This window comes from Petromyzon marinus, chromosome 48 (assembly GCF_048934315.1).
Source record: "Petromyzon marinus isolate PM22_M1 ecotype Great Lakes invasive population chromosome 48, UKy_Petmar_22M1.pri1.0, whole genome shotgun sequence".
NCBI classification, from domain to species: domain Eukaryota; kingdom Metazoa; phylum Chordata; class Hyperoartia; order Petromyzontiformes; family Petromyzontidae; genus Petromyzon; species Petromyzon marinus.
In genome coordinates, this window is record NC_133714.1 from 256642 (window position 1) to 270682 (window position 14041).

The window sequence follows — 14041 nt, forward strand, 5'->3', positions numbered from 1 at the left end:
CACCTTCACACACTCCACCACCACCACACACTCCACCACCACACACTCCACCACCACACACTCCACCACTACACACTCCACCACTACACACTCCACCACCACCACACACTCTACCACCACACATTCCACCACCACAAAATCCACAAACTCCACCACCACACACTCCACCACCACCACACACTCCACCACCACACGCTCCACCACCACACACTCCACCACTACACACTCCACCACCACACACTCCACCACCACACACTCCACCACCACCACACACTCCACCACCACACACTCCACCACCACACACTCCACCAATACACACTCCACCACCACCACACACTCCACCACCACCACACACTCCACCACCACACACTCCACCACTACACACTCCACCACCACACACTCCACCACTAAACACTCCACCACCACACACTGCACCACCACACACTCCACCACCACACACTCCACCACCACACACTGCACCACCACACACTCCACCACCACACCCCACCACCACCACACACTCCACCACCACACACTCCACCACCACACACTCCACCACCACACACTCCACCACCACACACTCCACCACCACACACTCCACCACCACACACTCTACCACCACACACTCCACCACCACAAACTCCACCACCACACACTCCACCACCACCACACACTCCACCACCACACACTCCACCACCACCACACACTCCACCACCACCACACACTCCACCACCACACACTCCACCACCACACACTCCACCACCACCACACACTCCACCACCACACACTCCACCACCACACACTTCACCACCACACACTCCACCACCACACACTCCACCACCACACACTCCACCATCACCACACACTCCACCACCACACACTTCACCACCACACACTCCACCACCACACACTCCACCACTACACACTCCACCACCACACACTCCACCACCACACACTCCACCACCACACACTCCACCACTACACACTCCACCACCACCACACACTCCACCACCACACACTCTACCACCACACACTCCACCACCACAAACTCCACCACCACAAACTCTACTAGCACACACTCCACCACCACCACACACTCCACCACCACACGCTCCACCACCACACACTCCACCACTACACACTCCACCACCACACACTCCACCACCACACACTCCACCACCACCACACACTCCACCACCACCACACACTCCACCACCACACACTCCACCAATACACACTCCACCACCACCACACACTGCACCACCACCACACATTCCACCACCACACACTCCACCACCACACACCGCACCACTACACACTCCACCACCACACACTCCACCACCACACACTCCACCACCACACACTCCACCACCACACACTCCACCACCACACACTCCACCACCACACACTCCACCACCACACACTCTACCACCACACACTCCACCACCACACACTCCACCACCACACCCCACCACCACCACACACTCCACCACCACACACCCCACCACCACACACCCCACCACCACACACTCCACCACCACACACTCCACCACCACACCCCACCACCACCACACACTCCACCACCACACACTCCACCACCACACACCCCACCACACCTGTACTCCACTACACCTGTACAGGTGTAGTGTGGGTAACTGTCACCGTGGTGCAAGGGGAGCGGTGGTGTAGCGGTTACCGCGCTCCGCTACGAACCCGACGACCATTCCCGCTCACGGTGACAATAATCTGAACCGGTCCTGGGCCTCCCCTAGGTCGACTCAGCCTCAAATTGGTACCTGGTACAGTATATGAATATTGCCACTAGGGATACAAAGGCGGAGGGGCGTGGTTGCTGGTCACCCACCCCCTCGTGTGCGTGCTGGCCTTCATAGGTGCTCGCTCACAGGACTTGCCCCAATAGCCTGTTAAGGCTACACGGGGGATCTGTGTATTTCTTCCCTAGATTGGCTGAACCGCTCCTGGGCCTCCCCTAGATCAACTCAGCCTCAATTAGGTACCTGGTGCGTTGTGAAAAAACATCGCCATTCGGGAGACAAAGACGGCCGGGCGTGGTGTTGGCCACCCCCTCGTGTGCAGTGTCGGCCTTCATAGGTGCATCTTGCTGACAGCACTTGCCCCCAATGGTCTGTTACAGGCTACACGGGAGATCTTTGTCTTTTTCGTTACCTCGAGCCGACCATCCTTGATGGCGCTTCGCATGCGCTGGGTCGCTCACATCTCGACGCAGTTGCCTGGGGGCACCCCCAGTAGCAGCTGTCCCTGCGCAGCGCAAAGTGGACTGAGCACCTGGGGCTGTGAGCGGGCATCGGTCTGCCAGTAGGGGCGCGGTGGGGGAGAGTGGGGCGATGATGATTGCTGTGTAATCCCAATCGAGTAATGTACCTGTTACATATTATATATTTATCTCTCTCTCTCTTTGCTCATTACCTTGAGATGCCGGTGCGTTTAAGGCTCTGTATAAATCCACCAGATATATAATATAGACACACACAGTGTATGGGATGTTTGTCACGGTGGTGTCGTGGTCAGCGCGCTGGACGTCGAATATAACCAAAGCCGATTCAGTCTCCTGGCGCGAGAGTTGAAGCAATACGGTTGTCAAGTTTGTTGAAGTCGGTGGTGGCGTTGTTGTTGTTGTTGGTGTTTTTGTAACAAACGGATTCACTCAAGCGCCCGAATTCCACGGTGGAACTGTTTGAAAACCGGCTCGGGCGGTTCGCTACTCATGGCAGCCGTGAGCCCCGGAAAAAAATAATCTCAACATAATGAACGATGGATAAGTCTCATCATCGCCTAACATCGCTTGCGAGAGACGTTGCTGACGTGAGGCGATGCAATTTGCCTATGACACGAACCAAAATAGACAGCGTTTTGGGTTAGATCGCGTGATTATGTGTCGTCAAACCCGCCACCGCCCGACACGGCCAATTCGAAAGGTTGTGTCATGTAAACAACACGTGCCAATTGGTGACTAGTACAGCACACATGTTGTGTGTTGGAGAGTACCCGTGACGTCTCGCCGGTAACCACAACAACCACCAGCATCATCAGGCGAGAGCCGGAGTTGTGGAGACATCCTCTTGCTGTTTCGGTCTTAAATCGGAGGGGGTCAATGTGATGTCGTCACTTGTGAGCCAATGCGAAGGCTGGGGAGGGGGATATACATTCCCCTTTGGGTTCTTCATAGGGTCATCAACACACATGTATAGTCACGCTGTCTAACCCAGAAACCTGTGTTGTGGATAATATTGGTCGCAAAAGCCTCCTGCGGCTGCTGCTGCTACGTGTTCAACTCGATACGCGCCAACTTGGAAGTCGAGGGGCCTCAGAGAGATGCATTCGTGTCGAGCCCATGGGTCCGAAGCTGTCCCACTTCCAATGTACGCGTCTCACTGAACGCGGATAAGGCGGTATCCGACGTCCAGCGATGGGCCACAGCCGTTTGGGTCCCCACGATATCGACGTGAGCCCACGATCGTTCGCATTGTTTGAACGTCGACGCCGTCTCGACTGTCAGCGAATGGAGTTTTGCTATAATGTTGGTAATAATCGGCTGAGTCAACGAAACTCATGGATACGACACAATGCAGGGTGCAGCGTGCAAGGTGCTAACCACTGCGCCACCGCTCCCGCTGTGTCGAGTGGATGCAAGGCCCCGGGGGGGGGGGGGGGGCTAAGTTGGGGGCTAAGTTGGGGGCTGAGTGGGGGGCTGAGCGGGGGACTGAGCGGGGGGCTGAGCGGGGGGCTAAATTGGGGGCTAAATGGGGGGCTGAGCGGGGGGCTGAGCGGGGGGCTAAGTGGGGGGCTGAGTGGGGGGCTGAGCAGCTTTCCGTCGCATTGAGGAGACCGCTGTGCAATGTGTGCATGGATGTGAACATAAACGGCGTTGTCGTTACGAATGACGTCGGGTCTCTCTCGAGTCTCAAGGAGTGTTATTGTGTTTGGGTTGTGGCGACGTGTTCTTCAGCTTATATTTTTTGTTTTTTGTGCTTTCTTGTGTTTTTGTTGTATATTTGAAAGTTGTGTTGTTTGTTATTGTTTCTTTGTTGTGGTGCGTGTCTTTTTACGTTGTTTTGTTTTGGTATTGTTATTGTGTTTGTGTTGGATTTGTTTGCGTTATTCTGTTTGTGTTGTGTTTGTGTGGTTGTTTGTATATTGGTGTTGTTGTGTTTGTGTTGTGTTTTTGTGGTTGTTTGTGTGTTGCTGTTGTGTTTTGTGCTGTTGTGTTTGTGATCATGTGTTTGTGTTGCTGTGTTCGTGTTGTTGTGTTTGTGTTGCTGCGTTTACGTGGTTGTTGTTGTATTTGTGTTGTGTCGTTGTGGTCGTGTTGTTGTGTTCGTGTTGTGTTTGTGTTGTTGTGTTGTGTCTATGTTGCTGTGTTTATGTGGTTGTGTTCTTCTTGTTGTGTTGTTGTGTGTGCTATTGTGCCCGTGTTGTTGTGTTTGTGTTGCTATGTTTACGTGTTTTGTTTGAGTGATTGTGTTCGTGTTGTTGAGTTTGTGTTGCTGTTTTAGTGTGGTTGTTTGTGTTGTGTTTGTGTTGTTGTGTTTCACTCCATTCCCGAGACAGAGACGCTTTGCCAGCAACCACTGAGAGCCTGAGTTCCAGTCCGGGCTTCATTAGCTGACAGAGAGACGCAGAGACCCATAGACTCACACAGAAGCCCATATACTCACACGGAGACCCACATACTCACACATAGACCCATAGACTCACACAGAGACCCATATACTCACACATAGACCCATAGACTCACACAGAGACCCATATACTCACACAGAGGCATATAGCCTCACAAAGATACTCAGACTCAGAGACCCACAGATTCGCACAGAGAGCCATATACTTACACAGAGACCCATATACTCACACAGATACCCATATACTCACACGGAGACCCACAGATTCAGAGACCAACAAACTCGCACAGAGACCCATAAACTCACGCAGAGACCCATAGACTCAACTAGAGATCCACAGGTTAACACAGAGACACGTAGACTCACGCAGAGACCCATAGACTCACGCAGAGACCCATAGACTAACGCAGAGACCTGTAGACTCACGCAGAGACCCATAGACTCACGCAGAGACTCATAGACTCACGCAAATACCTGTAGACTCACACATAGACCCGTTGATTCACACAGAGACTCCTAGACTCACACAGAGCCCCAGACTTCCGCGGAGACCCATAGACTCCAACGAAGACCCATAGTCTAACGCAGAGACCCAGAGACTCATGCAGAAACCAGTAGACTCACACAGATACCCATAGACTCACATCGGCTGAGTTGTGATTTAAACAGGGTTCTCAAGTGCAGTGCGTTGCTGGACTCATTGAACGTTGAATAAACGTCCATCATTTTGTTCAAAACATGGAGGACTTCACATAATTAGCCGGGCGGTGATGGTGGTGGTGCTGTGTAGGTGTTTGGTAGAATTTGCCGAGCTGTCGTGGTGGTCCTGCTGGTGGTGATTGCACTGCACGTGGCTGCCTGTAGTGGGGGTTGGTGGATCACCGCATTAATGTTGGCAAACTCCCCCCCTGGGCTCTGCCAACAGACAGGCAGTCCAGCAACGAGTGTGGACTAATCTCCATCTGTTCCACACTCACTCCCTTCTACCCGTGGGTGGGCGTCGAGGAGGAGCCGTACCCCAGCTCTGTAAAATGCGGTACAGCACAGCGTGTGGACGCAACTCCATCTGCGTCAAGAAGCCATACCTCCTGACTCTGGTCGTAGAAGGCAGTACAGGGGACAACACTCTATCCCTGTATGGGATACAGTGTTGTCAGCTCGCACGCGTGGGTTTGCTCTTGGCACTCCAGATTCCTCCCACGAGTATAAACACGGTCACTAATGGTCCGATAACACCTTGAAACATGGAGGACCCCGGAACTTGGGCAATTGTTGGCGCCGGCTGACCCACGTGTGGCTGCTGCTGCTGCCATCCCACTCGTCTCCTCCTGGCGCCTCTGAGTCATCGCCCACTCTCTTTCCAAGAGCGGGGAGCGGCTCTTGTAAGGTGAGGCCATTAGCGCGACGTTGCGAGTGGAAGCGGTCATCATAAACAAAAGCTGTTTTTTATTTCACCATCTAAGGCCCCACTGAGCTACTGTGTAGCTCTGACCTGGCCACCACAAATGATAGAAGCTCAACGAAATGTCATTTCAGCCTACTGAATTATAACAGTGATCTGCCACGGCCGAGGTGTTGGTCCTACCGTGTTTTAGGTCTGCTTTGTGTTCAGTAGGCTCACATGAAATTGACTTCTCCAAGACAGAGGTTATCTGCAAGCCATCTGGCTACCATGAGAGATTTGGGTTAGAGGCTATCCACATTTACAAACACAGAGACAATTTCAACCGAGAAGATGGATTCTGGCTTAGAAATCATTGGAAGGATTTTATAAACCATTTCGGGTCTTAATTGAGTGTTCACGCTTACGGTGGCTTTCAGACCGCATCCATTATTTTCGTCTCCCCCCTCCTCTTTTCCGAACAGACCGCATCCATTATTTTCGTCTCCCCCCTCCTCTTTTCCGAACATAGGTGGACTCGTCCATCTGAATAACTGCCAAATCGCTCTCCGTGGTGCTAACGTTAAAAATAACCGCCACTTTTTTCAAATTTTCTTGCTATGGTTTTCATACCTGATGATGATTGCTTGTGTTGTAGTCGACACGTCATCAGAATTTAATTGATTTATATTTTTATTATTTTGTTTCCCCTCTATGAGACTTTATTGAAAGAACCAAGAATATCATCATTATTATTTACATCGTCATCGTCCATATAGTAATCATCGTCGCCGTTCTCTCGTCAGCATCGTTATCCACATGTCACCATCGTCCACACCTCCAATTAGCACGGTTGGCTGCATACGGTGCGAAAGAAGTCCGTCATCGTCTTCATCGTAACACAAAAACGTGGCGCTCTTATTACCCGGTGAGTGCGGCTGTGACGCCCGAGGTGAGAGATTTCGCATCGGCCACGATCGCGGACATCTCACAGTGACCGCGCCCAACCCCCGACGATGAGAAGCGGCCAGCGGAAGTGGATATCATGGAGCCACCTCCGAGCATGTAGCCCGCCCACCAACCCTGCTGCTGCTATGGAGAGTCACACTGCATGGCGACCACGGTGGCTAGGAGATGTTCATTGCCTCACCTGCGTGTCTCTCTCCCCGTGGTCACGCAGATTTTTCTCTGGGTCCTCCGATTGTTTCCCCCTCCGCATTTAGAGTCAACGTCGCGCGTTTAGAGAGTATTCGGCTACCGCTATACATGTCCACGTGATGATGACGATAAGCCACTTCGTTAAGCTGTCATTTGTGGCCAGGTCGCTCCTCAAGAAGAGCTGCATATAGCTCAGTGGGACCTTGCCTGGTTAAATAAAATAAAATTGTAAAATACAAAATATTGTATATATTTTTTTCATATCCTCACCTCTTCTCCATTGCCCATTCCTCTTCCCTTTCCCTCCCCTCATCCATCTACTCTCTGTCCACCCGAGTACCCCCTTTAATGACCCCCCAGAGTGCCCCTTTATCGCCGTCGCTCGATCCTTGACAGCTCGCAGTGGCGAGTGCCCCTGCCGACTCCGTCGAGCTACGTTAGCCTCCCTGAGCGACGTTCTCTCTGGGTGCCGCCTGTTCTGCTATCACGCGCTGGTAGTTGCGTTTTTGGAAAACACCGCGTTATGGAATAATGTGCATTATAATGAATCAAATATAATACAATAGAACCCCTCTTAATGACCACCCCGGTGAACAACTAATCGCTTAACAACGGGCCTCCATAGAGCCCAATGCGTAGTGTATAGTGTAGTGTATAGTAGTGAAGTGTATAGTAGTGTAGTGTATAGTGTAGTGTATAGTAGTGAAGTGTATAGTAGTGAAGTGTATAGTAGTGTAGAGTAGAACCCCTCTTAACGATCATCCCTGTTAACGACTGATCACTTGATGACGGGCCTCCATAGAGCCCAATGTGTAGTATACAGCAGTGTACTGTATAGCGTAGTGTATAGTGTAGTAGTGTAGTGTATAGTAGTGTAGTTGATAGTAATGTAGTGTATAGTGTAGTCTATAGTAGTGTAGTGTATAGTAGTGTACTGTATAGCGTAGTGTGTAGTAGTGTAGTGTATAGTAGTGTAGTTGATAGTAATGTAGTGTATAGTGTAGTGTATAGTAGTGTCGTGTATAGTCTAGTGTATCGTAGTGTATTGCCTCCATAGAGCCCAATGTGTTCACTTAGCGACAATTCCTCTGTTAACGACGGGCTGTTGCAGGTACAGTAAATATGAATGCATTGATTAACCAAGTTTCTTTTGATGTGTTTAAAATGTGGTTAGTATATTTACGTATTAATATCCATTGTTTAAATATAAAGTACGTTTCTTGGGTGAAACAGGGTAACTTTCGATGCTATCTGAACGAATTAAGCCGTTAACATGTATTTCCTATACTTGTTCAACGACCAAATCACTTAACGGCCGATTTCGTGGAACCAATTACTGTCATTAAAATGGGTTCTACCATATAGGGTAAGGCGCAGTCTGCGATAACGCGTGAGATGCGTACGCAGGCTGAACAAAGACGGAGGCATGCAGTGGGCAGCCTCAAAGAGCATCCAGCAGCATCCCACTACCTTGTGTGATCCTAAGCCGAGGTAGCCATACGACCGCTTATCCCGACTCGCGTGACGCAGTTCCATTCACTTGATCGCGTTATATCCAATTGGCATTATGACAACAACAAGCGGCGTTACAGAAAAACGGGCTGCATATCTGAATCTAAATTAGATTAGGTTGCAAAGTAGAAGTAAGAAAAATGGTTGCATGTAGAAGACAACCTGATGTTGCATGCAGGCAGGCAATGACAAGAAGGAGACTGACACTATTTGGACACACACAAACATGTAGTGGGATGGAGAACAACGGGAAAATTAAAAGTGTATAGTTGTGTAGTATATAGTAGTATGTATAGTTGTTGTTGTTCGGGAAAATGGAAAGAACCGGAAAGAGAGGAAGCGCTAACAGAGAATAGTTTGACGACGACATCATGAATAGATGTGGTGCCAGAAAGATGGGGGCCACTACTTAACGCGTATTGGCACTAGGACACAGAAAGAGGAGAGTGGAAACAACAAATTACGAAATGTGCAGTGGACACTTCCGATGGGCTATCTGCCCCATGGATTGTGACGACGATAATGACGTAGTACCCCTCTATCGCTGTCACGCATTCCTCAACAGCTCGCAAGTGGCGCGTTCCCCTGCCAGCTCCGCCACTCCACTCCGCGTCGCCGTTTCCGCAGTGCAACATCCGCCTCCTTGAGGGAAATTCGCTCTGGCTATATCTATATCCAAAATCAGATTCGGGATTTAGACCGCACAGTGCCGCTCCGCAATGCTCCCCATGCTGTGCGCGGAAGACAGCGCAGTAGCGGCAGTCGCAGCGGCAGATGCAGGACAGCAAGTGGGACCGGGCTGCCTGACCCGCGCGACAGCTGGAGGGACGGCAGCGGCAGTGGCGGTGGCAGAAGCCTGAGCTAGGCCCGCAGGCTTGGGCCGGATGGCGGGTGGCAGTCTTCCGGCCGCGGCCCTCGCGCCGCCTGGCCCTCCGGCGGTCTTCCCCAGCGAGAGGCCCGCGCGGAAGCTGTTCCCGGGCGGCGGCAGCGGCGGGGAGGAGGAGGAGGCCAGCCGGTGGCGGCGGCCCACGGGCGTCGCCGGGAGGCTGTGAGTGGTCGACGGCCACGGCGGGCGGACGCCGGAGCTCCAGCTGGCAGTGATGTCATGGCGGTGGTGGTTATGGTGGCGGCACGGTTGACAGAGGTGGCGTTGATGGTGGTGGTGGGTGGGTATCGGCGGTGATAGCGATGATGGTGATGGCTGCTGCTGCTGTTGCTGTGGTGGTGATGATGATGGCGGTGGCGATGACGGTGATGATGATGGTGGTGGTGCCGGTGATGATGACGGTGGTGGTGCCGGTGATGGGCTGCCAGGGAATGTGTCCAGCACGAGGTCGGGAGCTCGCTCCGCCGATCCCTGGCGCTCCATCTCCTGGAGTTCGTGCAGAGCGGTGTGGAGCGCCGCCTCGATCTCCTACGGAATGCAGGCATCTATGGTCATGGCCAGTCGTGCCTTATCCACTATTGGATGAATCAGCCTTCACCCCCTCCCTCCACTCTCTAGCCCAGCAATCCCTTGCTGCAAGCCGACGGTATGGCCTCTGTCATACGGAGCGTCTAGACAAGCATCGCACCCGAGTGTGACGCTAAAACCTATATTTTGTCATTTTACCCAGGTGTAAGGCCCCACTGAGCTGTCTAGCTCTTTTTCAGAAGTGACCAGCTCAATGAAGTGGCGACTTATCATTATCACGTCGTAATTTATAGCTGCAGTCAAAAACCGGGTGACCCGGAGAAAAATCCACGCGACCACAGGGAGTGCGATGGTGAGTATTATGTTGAATGTTTTAAGGAGTGTTGTGGTCAGCTGTGGTGAATGTGGTGGCGGTTGTTGTGGTTGATATCGTGGCGATTATGATGGGGAAGTGTTTTAGTGAATTGCGGTGAGCGTGGCACAGGCGGTGAGCGTGGCACGGGTGGTGAGCGTGGCACGGGCGGTGAGCGTGGCACCGGCGTGAAGGGGTCTTCGTCTCCGTAGCCCTCCGCTCCGCCTCGCCGGAGGAGCGGCCTCGTGTGACTGCCACCTCCCCCATCATGGCCGCCCCCTGAGAGATGGCAGAGTGGGCGAGCGCATGAGACAAGGCACCCTCACCCCCAACAACAATGTTTAGGGGAAGTTGTTGCTGTTGTTACAACAACAACCTCGCTCAACGTTGCTCTACTCACACCTTCAACAGTTCCGCTCGTTGGCGGTGCCCTTGGCGTTTTGGACTTCGAAATGAAAGTGAACAAACTGCGTAGGCGATGGAGACTACAAAGGAGACTACTAAGGGGAGGAAGAGCACTTGGTGGGAGGGGGGGAGTTACACCTGGAGAGGAAAGGCAGTGAGTGAGTGAGTAGCTGGGTTGTGAGAGCTCCATAGGATAAATAAGTATAGCAGTGCGGAGAACAAGTTACCCATCTTGACTTAAAGCTTTCTTGACTGCAGGAATTCATATTCTTGGGTCTTTCAGTAAAGTCACGTAGATAGGTTCAAAGAAAATAACAAAAAACTACGATGTTTCGATCGCAACACAAGCGGTCGTCTTCAGGAAAAGGGGGGCTAGCTTCCAAGGGAAACTGTATATAAGGGTTTGAAATGGGCGTAGTCCAAATGTCAGCAGCCACTGATAATGTAAGTGGTGGGTAGCCAACCCGACGGTGGTTGGTTTTCCACCAATCAGAGGGCTGCCAGGTGAAAATTAGCATTGTTTTTCTATTTTCGTGACTTTACCGAAAGACCCAAAGAGTATGAAAATTAGGTATGTTAAAGAGAGATTAGCATGTTAAAGAGAGATTAGCATGTTAAAGAGAGATTAGCATGTTAAAGAGAGATCGGCATGTTAAAGAGAGATTAGCATGTTAAAGAGAGATTAGCATGTTAAAGAGAGATTAGCATGTTAAAGAGAGATTAGCATGTCAATGGGAGATTAGCATGTTAATGGGAGATTATCATGTTAAAGAGAGATTAGCATGTTGAAGAGAGATTAGCATGTTAAAGAGAGATTAGCATGTTAAAGAGAGATTGCATGTTAAAGAGAGATTAGCATGTTAAAGACAGATTAGCATGTTAATGGGAGATTAGCATGTTAAAGAGAGATTGGCATATTAAAGAGAGATTAGCATGTTAATGGGAGATTAGCATGTTAATGGGAGATTGCAGAGGCGCAGCCAAGGGGTCGGCGTGTGAAGTGACTGACAGCGCAAGTTTGAAATGGGCATAAAGCACAACTAACATCGGAAGGTGGTAGGATGGGAACATCATTGCCAATTGTGACTTAAACTGGTTGATAACGTCCTTCCAACGATTGCTCAGTTTGTACCCATTTACTCGGTTGAAATTGTGTCTGTATGTATGGATGGCTTCATGAACGAATCTTTGTTGATAGCCAGTGGGCTTGCAAAGTACCTTCGTCTTAGAAAAAATAAATTTCGTGTGAGCCCACCACATTAAAACAATGATCAGCTATGGTCAAGGTATTGGTCTTACCATGTTTCAGATCTGCCTTATGTTCACGAACACGGTCTGAGACATGTCACTTAGTTTCCCCAATGTAACAACTGCCGCAAACACAGCTTAGTTTGTAGACACCGGGGTATTGCATGTCAGGGATCACATCCTTCACAGATGGGATCAGATCACGAATTTTATGTACTGTGTTAAATCGAACCTGGATCTTGTGTTTGCTCATGATTTTGGAAATATTTTTTAGTGACCCCTGCTATATATGGCAAGGTGATGGTTTTGATTGGGTTCTCAGATGGTTCTTTCCCAATGATTGAGGTGATAGCTTTACGGATTGTGTAGTCTGAATATGCATTCATCTTGAGAGCTTGGTGTACGTGTTAAGGTTCACTGGTTAGGTGTTCATGTTCGGAGATACATTGAGCTCTATAGTGTAGAGTTTTGATGAGGGAATTCTTCTGGGATGGATGGTGGTGGGAGTCAGGTTTTAGGTAGGCATCCCATTGAGCCATATGGTTTATTTTCGATTAAAACATCCAGGAATGATTATTGAGGGGGATGCTCCATGTGGAGTGACGTTCCCCGCTTATGATTATGAATGAAGGGGCACTCCATGTGGAGTTACGTCACCCGCCCATGATTTTTAATGACAGCATTAGGGAGTTAGTGTAACATCAGGGTTCTGGATCTTTGCATATTAAGAATGTTGAGCAACGCTGAGGTGACCCTCAACGTGCACGGGTGTTGAACTTCTATCCGCGCCATAACGTAGCCAACCATGTGAATAATCACCTGGAACCGACAGGCATGGAGTCCTGTGTGGGTAGACATTGCCGCTGCTGATGCTGTTGGTGGCGGCGGTGGTGGTAGTGTTGGTGGTGGTGGTGTTGGTGGCGGTGCCACCATTCACAGGCCCCACCAAACCGAGCGCCACCGCGGCGCCACCCGCCGTACCAAAGCTGCCCCCGTTCCTGCCCGCAGGGTGGCCACCGAGGCCCGGCGCAGTGCCACCACCCTGGGAGGTAACGGCGATGGCAAGAGGACGAACCCCCACGCGTCTCACCACTCGCAGTCAACTCAACTTTACAAACTATATATATTTTTTTTACCCAGGTGAGGCTCACGGGTGGCGCCATTACCTCTGTTGAAGGCCACCAGCATCATCACCAGGCGGTGAGCGATCGTGCTGGTGGCGGTTGTAATTACCTGGCGAAACGTCACGGTTACTCGAATTGTAAATGTTGTCGTGGGTTTTACTCTCCAACACAACCGATTAGTGCTGAACTGGTAACTAATTGTCACGTTTTGTTTGCGTGACACCACCCTACCAATTGGTCGCGATCTAACCCCCAAAAAATGTTATATTAAGGTAAGGCCCACTGAACTATTAAGGGACCTGGCGATGTTTATTACACAATGCACCGGGTACCCATTTGAGGCCGAGTCGACCTAGGGGAGGCCCAGGACAGATTCAGTTATTCGTCACTTGTATAGGGCGTGAGCAGGAAACGAATTCGGGTGGCCGGGTTCGTAGCGCAGCGGCCTAACCGCTACACCACCGCTCCCCACACACACAGGCGCTCACACACTCAGACTCTGTAGAACAGGGATAACACATACACACTCCACTCAGCAAGGCGCCCGAGTCGGGAATCGAACCCAGGCTCCTTCCTGCTGTAAGGTGTGTCACCACTTTGCCACCATAGCCAGTATGTGTGAGCCAACGTGTGAATGAGTGAGCAAATTGAGTGATCGACCCAGCAAGTGCGTGAGCAAGTGAGCCAGCAAGTTAGTGAGCCCGTGAGTGAGTGAACAAGTAAGCCAGGTAGTGAGCGAACAAGTGATCCAGCGAGTGAGTGAACAAGTGAGTCAGGGAGTGACTG

General features: G+C 51.0%; 1 protein-coding gene across 1 annotated transcript in view; it reads right to left on the bottom strand.

Moving 5' to 3' along the window:
- Nucleotides 1-6087: 6087 nt before the first annotated feature.
- Nucleotides 6088-14041, bottom strand: part of LOC116952748 (rho GTPase-activating protein 4-like) — a 70197-nt gene continuing 62243 nt past the window's right edge. Inside the window, exons 21-23 of the mRNA XM_032972357.2 lie at nucleotides 12951-13173; nucleotides 10663-10757; nucleotides 6088-10126 (exon numbers count right to left, since the gene is read on the bottom strand). Of these exons, the coding sequence (XP_032828248.2) occupies nucleotides 9407-10126; nucleotides 10663-10757; nucleotides 12951-13173 (1038 nt within the window). The 3' untranslated portion in view covers nucleotides 6088-9406. The remainder of the gene's footprint in view (nucleotides 10127-10662; nucleotides 10758-12950; nucleotides 13174-14041) is intronic.